The sequence below is a fragment of the Mizuhopecten yessoensis genome, unplaced genomic scaffold, assembly GCF_002113885.1.
Source record: "Mizuhopecten yessoensis strain PY_sf001 unplaced genomic scaffold, ASM211388v2 scaffold11131, whole genome shotgun sequence".
Lineage (NCBI taxonomy): Eukaryota > Metazoa > Mollusca > Bivalvia > Pectinida > Pectinidae > Mizuhopecten > Mizuhopecten yessoensis.
Window position 1 is genome coordinate 523047 of NW_018408895.1, and position 14748 is coordinate 537794.

General features: G+C 37.3%; 1 protein-coding gene across 1 annotated transcript; it reads right to left on the reverse strand.

Annotated features, from left to right (window-relative positions):
* Nucleotides 1–104: 104 nt before the first annotated feature.
* On the reverse strand, nt 105–14748 carry LOC110466355 (HHIP-like protein 1). The gene is made up of 9 exons (XM_021522798.1): nt 14704–14748; nt 14004–14089; nt 11192–11370; nt 10655–10798; nt 10089–10218; nt 7403–7545; nt 6799–6880; nt 6283–6365; nt 105–1844 (listed from the first exon to the last, which is right to left on the reverse strand). The coding sequence occupies exons 1-9, from the start codon at nt 14746–14748 to the stop codon at nt 1120–1122; spliced, it is 1617 nt and encodes a 538-aa protein (XP_021378473.1). The 3' UTR covers nt 105–1119.

The window sequence follows — 14748 nt, forward strand, 5'->3', positions numbered from 1 at the left end:
TTTTTATTGGTGTCAACTCCGATGTTGTTCTGGTGTTGACAAGGCTTTTATGATCCTTCACCGGTAAAGCGTTAAAGAGATAAGAAAATGGTTATGTTCAGAAAAGTAAAAAAATCTTTACTGTCTTTTCAGGCAGAAATATCCGAATACATATAAAGTATGCCAGCAACAGTTACATAGACAAGTAATGTAAGTTGCAAAACATTCTCTGGTTTTCCCTTATAACTATATTTTTATCAAAATAAAATGAGTTTAATTTACTGCTATTAAAATGTTTTAAAGCTCTTATGACAATAAGTAAAACCTAGTTCAATGTAAATAGCATGGTATGCAATGCAGGAATAATCCTGGAATTTGAGAGCAGCGAGCCATTTTGAGCCATTTTTAGTCGGTATCAAAATTAAGAGGGGTCAATCTATGTAGAATTAAAAGAAAATTGGAACATGGATGGGTCAATTTCAGTTTGAGGGATCAATGGCCCCCTCCAGGATTATCCCTGCAATGTAGTTGATTTGTCTATCACTGATTGTTATAAAATGTAAGAAATACAATGCATGCCATTTATATAATGTAAACATTCATAAACAACATGAAACAACATTTAATTGTTGTCATTTTCAAACATGGCATTGCTACCATACAACCATATTAAAATCACTCGATAACCACACATCTCTGAACCCTGTAGCATAGTGATAAACTAGTAGTGGAAAGCTGTAGAGAAATCTGACATTAGTAATAGTCGTTTATCATATACTGTACAATCACTCCTTTATGTTCATTTAAAGACATAAATTCCATTTAAGAAACATCTATTCTGAATATCGTAGAATGTAGCTTAGAAGCTGTTGCCTGAAAATCTCCAGCTGGTTGTACTGCTCAACACCCTGCTGATGTGACAAAATATCCACTGTCCTATTTATGGCTAGAATGATGACCTTTAATGTTAAATGGCATTACTCTATAAATCACTATATAATTATGTGTTGATGTGGTGACCTCAGTAACATGTCTAGGGATGATGACACTTGCTCAGAGCTAAGGTCCCTGTCCTATTGAACGGGAGCTATAATAGTGGGTCTGAAGCTCGTAGTCAGTCCAAATCTACAATTATTTAATTTAATAAAATCCATACTTCAGGCAAAAAGCATTTCCTCTTCTTGATTTACATAACTTACGAAAAATTGTACGAGATTCTATAGAAAACCTCTCATGCGAAATGATGGCAATGTTGGACTTGTGATTTCTTCTATTTTTTGACTGGTGTTGTGGCTGTGACCTCCCAGATGACCTCGAGATACTTCTATTTTTAGACCGCTGTTGGGCCTGTGACCTCCTGGATGAACTTGAGATATTTTTTCTTGACTGATATGTGTATCTTCGTGGTAGTCCATGTGAGGCTTGAATCTGCACGACATCTTCAGCCATTTGACTCGGCGCTGACTGGGAGGGAGATGTATATCTAGACTGATTTCTTTGTGATGTTGATCCTTTTGTTGAAGATAATTCTGTTCTTGACCTAGGAGGTGTCTGTGTCCTTGACCTTGACCTTTCAGGTGTTTCTGTTGTTCTTCTTGGTAATACTGCTGGCCTTGAATGAGTTGGCCTGGAAGTTCTTTGTGTTGTTGACATTATGGGGGTTTCTGTTGTTTTTGATTGGTTTGGAGGTTGTGGCCTCCGTCTAGATTGTGTTCTTGATCTGTTTTGGTATCTTGACCTTGATCTTGAACGTGACCCTGACCTTGAACTTGATCTTGAACGTGACCTTGATCTTGATCTTGATTGTGATGTTCGAGATCTCCTTCCTGTTTGGGACGGGTTTATTCTAGATGAGGTTCTGGTTCCTATTATAAAGATAGACATTTTTGTTGTTTCTTTAGATATGGGAAGTGCTCTTGTGTTGCTAACTCTGCCAATTGAGGATATGTACTGTATGTTAGGTAACTCCTACAGCTGTGCTATTGTTTTGTTCTACAAACTTACAAGACAAGGCACAAAACATCACATGAATTAGCCTTTTATAAAAGCATGGAGTTAATATTTTCATTTAATGCTTTGAACACTTTCAAAAAAGTGCACTTGAGCAAGTAATTTGTAATGTATTATATACATGTATATGATACAAACATCCTAAATTTAAGATATTCTCACATGAATCAAACATAAAAGTTCACTTCACCGTTAGTGTGTTACAGTCATGATGGGATAAATGTGAAATTTTGCGTCACATAATTGATTTTAGTTTTGATTAAAATGATGTAATGATGTAATGTAAAGGCACATTAATTTGAACTAAGTGTGCTTAACAGTAGATAACATCAAACACTGATGGAATACAAAGATTGTTAGTTCAGATTAGTAACGTTTTCAAAAATAATAATTAAAGAAAACAGTGAATGTATAGTGATACAGTAGTATAAATTTGACAATAGTTCAGTTCTATAGACAGGAAAGACAATGGTATATGGAGATGAATTACATTATAGTGTTGATTTCTCACAAAGATTTATATCTTGGAACATTTAATGGATATGGCAAGATATAGGAAAATCAATTATACACCTGGGAATATGAAATAATGTTTGGATTATAATGTCTGCACAATCAAATAACAATGAACAAATGGAAATATACATAATACAATCACATATTACTTATACATGTACGGTACTAGAAGTACATTGTAGCCCATCCGAGCATTACTATATATGGTACTCAACCCATATAGAAAGTTCTTGTACATTTTCTGTCAAACTAACATGCACCGATGAAAAACAATTAATGACAGGGTTAATAAAAGCTTACTAAGGACAGAGTTGACTATTTAGAATATGTTATATACACTGTACAGACAAGTCATGTGGATATACGAGGACTACATACAAAATAGTATAGGGAACTGGCAGAAGCCAGAATTCAGGTGAATGTAGCCTTCTGTCTCAAAGTGAAATCACTGCAATCAGTGTTAAGGTTTATCGCGCCCCCTGAGATGGTAAAGTCACTGTAAATTTCAACCCAATGATAAGTCATCTAAATACCCAAACTAAACATCTATACTCAGTTATGTAATTTGGATATATTGAACTTGAACCTAAGTTATTAAAATGAAACAACAAATTCATTACAACAGAGACTGACATGTTATAATGTAATTGAGCTATATTTATATCGGCCATAGCGTTTTATTTCAGACGAGACTAAATTTGTTGTGAATCAGTTAATAACTAGAATTCATGTTGCATATATTCAATATACATATCTCCACAATGATGTTTATTTAGGGTCTTATTACTTATCATAAGGTTGACATTTACGGTGCCCTTTTCGCCATTTAGGGGGCATATTGAACCTTAAACATGAGTACATAGAAAGATACATTCCTGCTAAACTTGCTGAAAAACTACCAAGTTCAATTGCATTCATGGCACTACATGAATGCCATAGAATTTGGCTTCCTTATGTCACCTATATTTAAAAATTTTGGGATAAACAGCATTAAAGCAAAATGTTCATTTCATTAATGTACAGTTCAAATGGCAAAGAAATTTGTCTTGCTTTACAACCAAAGAGAATTCCATCACATGACTTGAAACATATATTGTACACAGCCTAATTATACTGTACTTTGGGTTATTTTCAAAGCAGTGTTATTTTCACAATATCTATGATAAAAAAATAAAATAAACATGGCAGTGAACTTACCAGTTAGTGTAGCACTGAAGACTGTTGTAAGTAATGCCACAGATCTAACAATCTCCAGTAACACTACAGACCTAATACATGTAATCACTAGCAGCACTACAGACCTAATACTGTAATCACTAACAGCACTACAGACCTAATACATGTAATCACTAGCAGCACTACAGACCTGAAGTCTCTATAGTTACACTTCAGACATAGAAATCTCCAGTAACACTACAGATCTATCAAAACTCTCAATTAACAAGCCCACGGGCCTTAACGGTCACCTGATTCCTACAGTATTTAATTTTTGTTGTTGAAATATGAGGTGGAGATAATGATGTAAATCATCCCTACCAATTTGAGTAAAAAAATAGCTAAGTATAACGTTAAGTTTAGTTTGTCAGGACCATGAGTCGATCATTCCTACAAAGTTTCAGTTAAATCAGCCCAGTAGAACTTGACTTTGAAGTTTGAAATAGTTTTTCAAAATGGCGGCCATATTGGATTTCTAATCGACCCGAAAAATAACAACACTTGGTCAGGGAGATGTCAGTAACATTCCCATGAAGTATCAATGAAATCCCTTTGACAGTATTTCAGCTTAAGTTGAAAATGTAAAATGTTAACGGACGACGGACAATGACAGATAGCAAATAGGTCACTTGAGCTAAAAGCTCAGGTGACCGAAAAACTGCAAGAATGAGTATGTCTATATATAAGTGAAAATGACAAGGAGCTAAAACAAGGTTATATACATCATATCGTTAATCTGGCAGGACCACATCACAATGAAAGACTAACTTTAGAAATTTTACTAAAAAAATCACAGAAATAAAATTCAAATTCTAACTAAAAAATATATATTCAAAATAACAGTCAAACCTTATAACTAAATTCATAGATACCAGATTTTAAAAGTTATTTTTTGCATGAATTCTCAGTGAACATCCAAAACCCTGGTGCCTGTTACAAAGTTATTCTGATGATAATCTCATAATGATGGTTAAGATAACAGAGCCCATTTGAAATTTCTGATGATAATGATGGCCCTATTTCTTTTCCAAGGTTTGACTGCAAGTTCTTAACAGAAAAATGGTTTACATATTGCCATGTTGACAGCTACAAGAATGAGTAGAGTTAGTAAAAAGCTTGACAAAAGTATAAATCTCCTGCAGATGGCTCAGCAAAGCAAGGTATGTCCAGTTCAAAAAAATTGTGTGCCATTTCTAAACATTTTTTTCCGGTTGGTAAGTGTGGATTGTGTAGAGGTTCAAATAGCACAACCATTGTTTGTTAGTGAGGTTTCGATGACTAGTATGATGTGTTCTCTGTTACCTTCATTAGACAAATGACCGAGAAAGCGTATACGTACAGAAAGTTGTAAAACATGTATGACTTGGGGCAATAATTGCTGTCAATTCCGCTACACTACACTTAGTTGTCATACATGTACGAAATGACAATCAAATCGACAAACTGAGTCACCAGCTATGTTTTGTTTAATACCTGGTTATAGATGTGCGAGAATCTATGAGCCCTCTCATCTCGATTCAGAGCTGGCCCACTGCTGTGTATCTAGTTGGCTTCCTTTATCTGCCACATGAACAGACTGCTCTCTCTGTCAAACACTTAAGAGTTATCCCAGTGAATAACATGATTTTGCTGAGTGGCATGGTCTTTGATAGCTGATTAAGGCTGATTTACTGATCTGAGACTCGGAATGCTTCCTTCTGATCAGGCACATTTCCTTCTTTCTAGGGTCTTCCAATCTTTCTTGAGTTCCCTAGTTGGACCTAAACTTGCCATTCAGTTTTTCTGATAGATGATGTGTCACAGTTGTTGCATCTCAGGTTTTGAACACACATTCTGCATCATTTATTCCTTAATTGTTTTGTTCTTGGAGTGTTCAAGGATATCACAAAGCATCTTGTTTGGTTTCATGGCTGATGCTATGCTAGAGCCATGATATATCCTCCGAAGAGTTTCAGATAATCCTTCTATATACAGGATGACCACCTGACCTCTTTATTTGTTCTTCCTCTTAATTTGACACTGTTTGTTGTACCCTTTCCAGGACCGATTCCAGATATCCATATGTTTTCATTGCCCTCACCTTGTGATTCTGCTCTAGGGCCTGATGATGGTGATAGAGTACATATCCTACTAGTCATCGAAATGTCACACATAAAATTAACTGGTTGTGCTATATGATCCTCTGAACCATTGTGTGTCATACTGCTCCAGTATAACACACACAAAATAGCTGTGGCAGTTAAGCACATGCTCAGTGCTGTTATATGCATACACCTAAAGACAGGAATAAGATTATTTAGGTATGTAATGTAAAATCCACTTCTTTGACCATCAATGAACTAACTTCAGTTGACGTACAGCTACCATTGTCTGTCCTCAGAAAGGTTTGACCAGAGTCCTCGGGGTGTCTGTTAACAATGATTCTAACATTTCTATGTGGAACATGATGCAGTTTTCTCTAGAACAAGGCAAACAGCAGCAATGTTCCCATGGCCACTATTGACGATTGAACATGCAGGGATAGGGCAGCAAACATGCCAGAGTGTTGGCCCCCAGACGTACCATGTCTGTACAGGGTCGTGTTCACACGATGAGTGTCGTACATCCCATGGCGTGCAGATCTACAGTTGTCAGGGTTGCCTCTCCTGAAAAACACATTGACCTTCTCATCAAAGCACACTGACCTTCACACATAAACACAACAATGTCAATACCAAAACACTTTCACTTTCCCACAAAATTTCAAACAAAAACATCAAAGTACAATTATACATGACCTCCACATAAAATACATTGACCTCCACACCATAAACTGCTGATCTTCTTGCCAAAATACATAAAATGTCACACTAAAAACTACATTACCTTCACAAAGATGACAATAACACCAAATTAAATTTACATGCACACAAAAATATAAGCCTTTGAATTTAATTTAAATGTACATTAACCAACAGAGATTGTTGCTCAAACCAAAATACACTTTACCTTCACACCAAAACAGACCTACCACCACAAAGAAATAGACTTTCCTCCACACTGAATGGTGACAAAATACTTGAAGTGTTTGTTGCTTACCTTGCAGGATCCACTATACGGTAGACTTTACCGTAGGGTAAAGCAGAGCTGGCTTTGGAAGTGGACACCATGTATACTTCACCTGCAAAATAGGTCTTCAGTTAGACTACAGCATGTAATTAATTCATATGAACACTTGATTAACTACTCGAGCTAATTTCATCATACTAGTATAATACAACAGTAAATAATGGATTCACAAGATCTTATTTTCCTGGATCAAGATTTACCAAACTTCAAAAAGGTTAATTTTAATTGATAATATCTTCAAAATTTTAAACTAGGAAATGTTAGTAAGAGCTGTCTATGACCCCTTCCCCTCCATCCTGGGCCTTTTGGTTATTAAGAAGTACATTTTGAAGACCTTTTAAAACATCTGATCACTGCAACCTTGAATAGGAGTCAAGGTCATTCATTTGAATAAACATGGTAACCCAATTATCATCACCCTTGGCCTTTTAGTTTTTCAGAAGTTGTTTACATATTTTCTAATCATTTGAACCCAGCTAAAAAGGAAAGATGTTGCATACCAACAAAAATGACATTAAATGTAATTGATTTTTTGATCTACTTGAATACTGTATAATTATGTATGTATTTTTACCATCCTCATCCTCGCCAAATGATATGATGCTAGTCTCGTAGGTTGACTGTAGTGGAGGGCGACACATACTTGAGGTACACATTTGCAGCTCGACGTTTTCCCACTCCTGTGTGATACGATTCTCCATCAGTCGCCACAGCTTACTGGGGATGGAAGCAACAGGTTTACCATAACAGTCAGTCACACCAGATGAATTATAAATCTTTACAGTTTGACCAAACCCTCACACTGAAACAAAGTCTTCCAAAATTACACCTGGGAATTTTTTATTCTTTAGAGTGACAATGCCCTCAACCTGGAACAAAATCTACTACAATCATACCTGAAGTTTTTTAATCTGTACAGTGTAATGAAAACCTTCACCCGGGAAACAAAGTCTACTGGATGTTTACAGTGATATAACCCTCACCCGGGAACAAAGTCTACTGTTTACATTGACATAACCCTCACACTGGAACAAAGTCTACTGGATGTTTACAGTGACATAATCTTCACCCTGGAACTAAGTCTTTTGAATGTTTACATTGACATAACCCTCACCCTGGAACAAAGTCTATTGGTTGTTTACAGTGACATAACCCTCACCCTGGAGCAAAGTCTACTGGATGTTTACAGTGACATTACCCTAACCCTGGAACATAGTCTTTTGAATGTTAACAGTGACATAACCCTCACCAGGAAACAAAGTCTACTGGATGTTTACAGTGACATAGCCCTCACACTGGAACAAAGTCTACTGGATGTTTACAGTGACATAATCCTCACCCTGGAACGAAGTCTTTTGAATGTTTACATTGGCATAACCCTCACCCTGGAACAAAGTCTATTGGATGTTTACAGTGACATAACTCTCACCCTGGAGCAAAGTCTACTGGATGTTTACAGTGACATTACCCTCACCCTGGAACATAGTCTGTTGAATGTTTACAGTAACATAACCCTCACCCTGGAGCAAAGTTTACTGGATGTTTACAGTGACATAGCCCTCACACTGGAACAAAGTCTACTGGATGTTTACAGTGACATAATCCTCACCCTGGAACGAAGTCTTTTGAATGTTTACAGTGACATAACCCTCACCCTAGAACAAAGTCTATTGGATGTTTACAGTGACATAACCCTCACCCTGGAGCAAAGTCTACTGGATGTTTACAGTGACATAGCCCTCACACTGGAACAAAGTCTACTGGATGTTTACAGTGACATAATCCTCACCCTGGAACGAAGTCTTTTGAATGTTTACAGTGACATAACCCTCACCCTAGAACAAAGTCTATTGGATGTTTACAGTGACATAACCCTCACCCTGGAGCAAAGTCTACTGGATGTTTACAGTGACATAGCCCTCACACTGGAACAAAGTCTACTGGATGTTTACAGTGACATAATCCTCACCCTGGAACGAAGTCTTTTGAATGTTTACAGTGACATAACCCTCACCCTAGAACAAAGTCTATTGGATGTTTACAGTGACATAACCCTCACCCGGAAACAAAGTCTACTGGATGTTTACAGTGAGATAACCCTCACCCTGGAACAACAAAGTCTTTTGAATGTTAACAGTGACATAACCCTCACCCTGGAACAAAGTCTATTGGATGTTTACAGTGACATAACCCTCACCCTGGAAAAAAGTCTACTGGATGTTTACAGTGACATAACCCTCACCCTGGAACAAAGTTTATTGGATGATCAGACACCTAAAGGTTTCAAATCTTTTCAGTGGGACAAAGTGCATACTCTGGTACAAAGTCTACTACAATCATACCTGAACGTTTAAAATGTTTACAGTGACATAACTCTCGCCCTTAAACAAGGTCTATTGGATGTTTACAGTGACATAACCCTCACCCTGGAACAAAGTTTATTGGATGATCAGACACCTAAAGGTTTCAAATCTTTTCAGTGGGACAAAGTGCATACTCTGGTACAAAGTCTACTACAATCATACCTGAACGTTTAAAATGTTTACAGTGACATAACTCTCGCCCTTAAACAAGGTCTATTGGATGTTTACAGTGACATAACCCTCACCCTGGAACAAAGTTTATTGGATGATCAGACACCTGAAAGTTTCAAATCTTTTCAGTGGGACAAAGTGCATACTCTGGTACAAAGTCTACTACAATAATACCTGAATGTTAAAATTTTTACAGTGACATAATCCTCACCCTGAAACAAGGTCTATTGGATGACTTGGAGGTTGTAAATGATTACAGTGTGATGAGGCACTGTCCTGAATGGACACAAAGTTTATCATATTCAGACACCTGAGGGCTATAGATCAAAGTTTATTATAATAAGACACCTGAGGGCTATAGATGAATGTTTATTATAATCAGACACCTGAGGGCTATAGATCAAAGTTTTATTATAATCAGACACCTGAAGGCTATAGATCAAAGTTTATTATAATCAGACACCCGAGGGGTATAGATCAAAGTTTATTATAATCAGACACCTGAGGGCTATAGATCAAAGTTTATTATGATCAGACACCTGAGGGCTATAGATCAAAGTTTATTATAATCAGACACCTGAGGGCTATAGATGAATGTTTATTATAATCAGACACCTGAGGGCTATAGATCAAAGTTTATTATAATCAGCCACCTGAAGGCTATAGATCAAAGTTTATTATAATCAGACACCTGAGGGCTATAGATCTTTAAAGTTTGATGCTCACCCGGACATAAAGTCCCCGTAGATGTAGAAGCCATTCAGGTTTGGACTGTTACACCCGCGATAGAAGTGGCCACCAGTCACTGACTTGCCCATGGAATGAGGGTAATTATGGATAGGGTCCTCCACTGGCCCTGAAAGAACAACATTACTAGATGTCAACATCGGTCATAGGCATATAACAAGTGGTTCTCACAGTCCATATTCCCACACAAACTTAACAGTGGATAAAATATATCTGCTGTCTGTCCCAGGTGATTATATAGAAATATACAGAGTATTTTCCATTTAGTAATTTTAGTTTTTTAAAGTCTACTATTCAATCTTTCATTAAAATCTTTGTATATGCTTTGTGCTCTTGGTAAAGCTTACAAAAAGAAATGTTCCTTTCCTATGTCTCTTATAAAGCTTGATATAACATAAATATTCTTTGAAAAAATCTGGACAAGTTATATATTTTAAAAAGCTTGACAATATGACTACACATCTCTAAGAAAGTCTACTTACAAGAGTTATCTCTCTTTAAAGAACTTAAGTACTGCTTAATGATCCAGTAAACCTAGCACTCACCTATCGTGTCACAAAGTTCGGTCCTGAAGCAGGACATTCCTTCCAGGGCATTCCAGCCATAGTTGGCTCCTTTCTTTAACAGATCCAGCTCCTCAAAAGCTGACTGTCCCACATCACCACACACTATTCGCCCTTTGCCTTCACCTAAATACATCCAACATGTTTATTCAATGCCCCATGTAAATGTTTATAATTTTTGTACAATCTTACCATCATTGCAGCTCTATTTCCTCAATTCATCTTCCATTAAATACATATAAGTCTTCATCTACAACCTATACTTTCCCTACACCGAAACAGTGCCATACTCATTTTCATTTTCACCTGATCCATTTCTTATCTCTCCCCTCATCATTTTGTTTTTCCTCCTGTGCATTCCCATTTGCACCAAAGTATGTATCATCCAGATTAATTCTTCTTCCCCTAGTTAGCAGTTGCATTCTGCCACTGTCATCTCCACATTCCCACCTGTCAGGACCTAAATACCCACCCACCAAATCCCATTCTATCAGAGATATATTTCCTCGCTGTACATACCAGTGACCGAGTCACCCCGATCTTTTCCGCACCTCCACATATTCCTGACCCCGTAGGCATATATTTCCGGTCGGATTTCATCCTGATCCACGAATGGATTGTCTGGCGGGATACCATAAGGACTCCAGCGAGGTTGACGGTCTACATCTATCCTCAACACCTTCCCGAGAAGTAGAGACCTGTAAACAGGGACAGTCAGCACATAACTCATGCATCAATGTTTTAGTACAACACAGTTTGTTTATAACAGTAATTCACTCAAGTTTCGGAAGATACATATTTTGATATAAAAGGAAAGTGATGGTTATGAATTAACAAGAGGCCTATGGGCCTTAACGGTCACCTGACATATTTATACAGAGAGTTGATTTTGTTTTTAACATGAACAGAAATATTATTCAAAGTGACAAAAAACAATAAAACCACCTTATTCAATATCTAGCATGTAGATTTAAGACTGAAAAGTATTTGAAACTAGCACCTCTGATTCTAAGGAAAATGAAGAAATTTTATTTTAGCACACAGACTCCATTGGGCCCCACCCTACACCCTAAAATTTTCAAAGTATCAAACTGTCAACTCAGGGTTATAATTCCAATCAAGTTATCAACATGTAATATTCAAAGTATCATTTACAATTATAAAAAATAACAAATTTTGAAATTTCAGTCAATTCGACCCTTTTTGGCCCCACCCATCAGCCCCAGGGGGTCAGTCAGGGCTGATATGTACATACCATCAAACTGCTACCCATTACTGATAATGCTGACCTAAATTGAATTACTTCCAATGGCAGTTAAACAAATGTTGGTCCAAAATGTGATTTCCCTATATAAACTATAGTAAAGTTTACCCCCTCCCCAGGGGGAAACGTGAGACCCCAGGGTCAAGAAATTCACAATTTTAATAAAGCACCTTAAGACCCTTCCATCTATTTAGAGTATATGATTCTATCGTATCTGGATCTTGAGAAGAAGATTTTTGAAATTTTAGTCAATTTGACCCTTTTTGGCCCCGCCCCTAAGGTCCCTGGGGGCTGGGAACCATATAATTCACAATTTTAGTTGACTTTAGGCCATGAAAGGTTTCTGCAAAATTTCATTGAAATTGGTTCAGTGGTTTTGGAGATGAAGTCGAAATTGTTTACGGAAGCACTTTGTCTCAGGTGACCTAAAAATGTCAAAATTCATATCTATACAGCTTTAATAGCTTTGACTAATTGTAATTCTTATCCATTACAGCTCAATACTGAAACAGAATTGATGAACACTGATTCATGAAATGTAAAGGTCCTAGCTGTCACATACTACGGATGTACCTCGCCGGGACTAAACCGAAGCAAAATATTAATATTATTAACGGTGAGAAAATTGGCAGAGGTCCAGTGAGAAAGCACTTGAAAAAAACATCAAAATTGTCTGTAGCAATACCGATGTAGTACCGGTGCGTTGTTTTACCGTTGTCCTACTGATGTAAGAGCTGATGTACTACCGAAAACTACTTTTCTATCGTTAGTACATTGGCGGGGCATCAGTACTACTTTGGTGGTATTCGGTAGTACTATGGATTAACATTGGTACCAGTCGGAACGCATATTGAGGTCACCAGAGAGCCACTGGTCCATTGCGGGATGCTACCGGTGCTCTACCGACATTAACGAAGCCATACCAGAGTACTGCCGTTGTAGTCCTGTTTCTCACTCCGGCAGCACAATGGAGGACATTTTTGAGCAAGTTCAAAAAATTCTACCGTCGCCTGCCGTTGCTGAATTTTTTCGCTGAAGTCCTGACGATGTACTATCGTTCTTAGCAATGTGATACCATTGCGCTGCCTTACTAGTACCAATCCCCTAAAATCGCCAAATTTGTGCTCTGGTATAGCTCCGGGGAGACAAATCGGCTAGGTGTGACAGGCCCTTAAATTAAGGGTTGATGTGACAAAGGACTACAGAAACCTGCATTATTATATACATCATGTAATGTTGATGTTACAGACTAATTGTATTGTTGACGTGATGTCACATGGTATTGCTGACATGTGGCGGAGTACACCAAGTGTTACATGTCTGTTATAGTTCCTATACAATCTAGAAAATAATCATTTACTGCAATGGGACCATCATGGGGAACAGCATGGTTATAGCAATGCCAGGTATGATGAAGGGGACACTGTTCTCAATTCTTTTTAACCCTTCCCCATCCAACTCTATACAACCTTATTGCCTGTGACATATTAGGATCAGTACATTTCTGTACCGGTATGTGCCGTTACAGCAAACAATTAACAGACATGTGGTAAACCTCCTGCCCTGATAGTCGGCTGGTAGATGTACACGTAGATGTCTGACACAAGCATAGTACTTAGTTCTCCTGACTCAGCATTCGTGCATGTCAGACAATTAATTTGACATTTTTATTAGTTAAATAGAAATGGAAGTATCTAATTGTGGTAGAGATAAACGGCTCACACATATATACACACAAGAGCAAATGACAAGGAGTTTAAACCAGTACTCTCTATTTTACACTCTATTGTCAGGCATACTTTCATGCCTCTTCTTTGTTTTATCTGAATCATTGTTTTGGATGATCACTTTGGTTTAGGTTTTTCCCTAGCCACTGGAATGTAGCTGTATGTAGTTAGTCTAGTTTATATCATGTTTATCACCTATATCATAGCTTACATGCATAGATCCAGTTAGAGATTGGGGAAAGTTCTTTTCAACATCTAAATACAACTTTTCAGCTAACTTCTACAGTTTATGATGGTCTACACATTTGAAAGTTAAGATAGAAAATGATTTGAAGTTCACCTGTTCTGGGACCGGTTTTCTGGGTCTCCTGCCGCCCCTCCATCACCCACAAACAGGTACAGGTAGTTGTCATCCCCAAACAGGATCTGTAACACATCAAGTTAACACTGTGATTTAGCATTGAATTGAGCCCACTCTTTACTTATCAATTTTAAAATTATGATAATTTCTGGAAAAAAACAAAACATATTTATAATTAGTGTCACTTCTACCCTGTAAGTCCCCTGGGCTTAACACAGATTAATGAGAAAGCCACCAGGGGCAGTAAATCACGCTCAGGATTTGCTATTGACCCTTCATGGATTTGTGTTCAAGAAGGGCAAGAAACTTGGGCACAAATATGTACAATCTGTTTTACAATGGTTTCATGTGGACATGCTACCCATTCTCTGCATATGAAATGCAGTTTTTGTACAAATATCCATTTACGAGTTACACTAAAGACCAGTGGAGTATACATATTAGGCCTATCCAAACGTCAAGTTTTAACTTAATATGACAATAAGTTTTCAAGTTATCATTTAAAGCATTTTAGAAATGGTGACCTTGACCTCTGACTGCCCACCCTTTAAATCAATAGGCCTATTTGCAATCACTAAGGCACCCAACCCAATACACCAAGTTTAAACTTTGTATGGTATCTCATTCTTTAAGTTATTATTGGAAACCAAATTCCATTTTTAGCAACCTTGACCTTAACCTCTGGCAGACCACACTCAAAATCAATAGGGTTCTTTGCATCCAT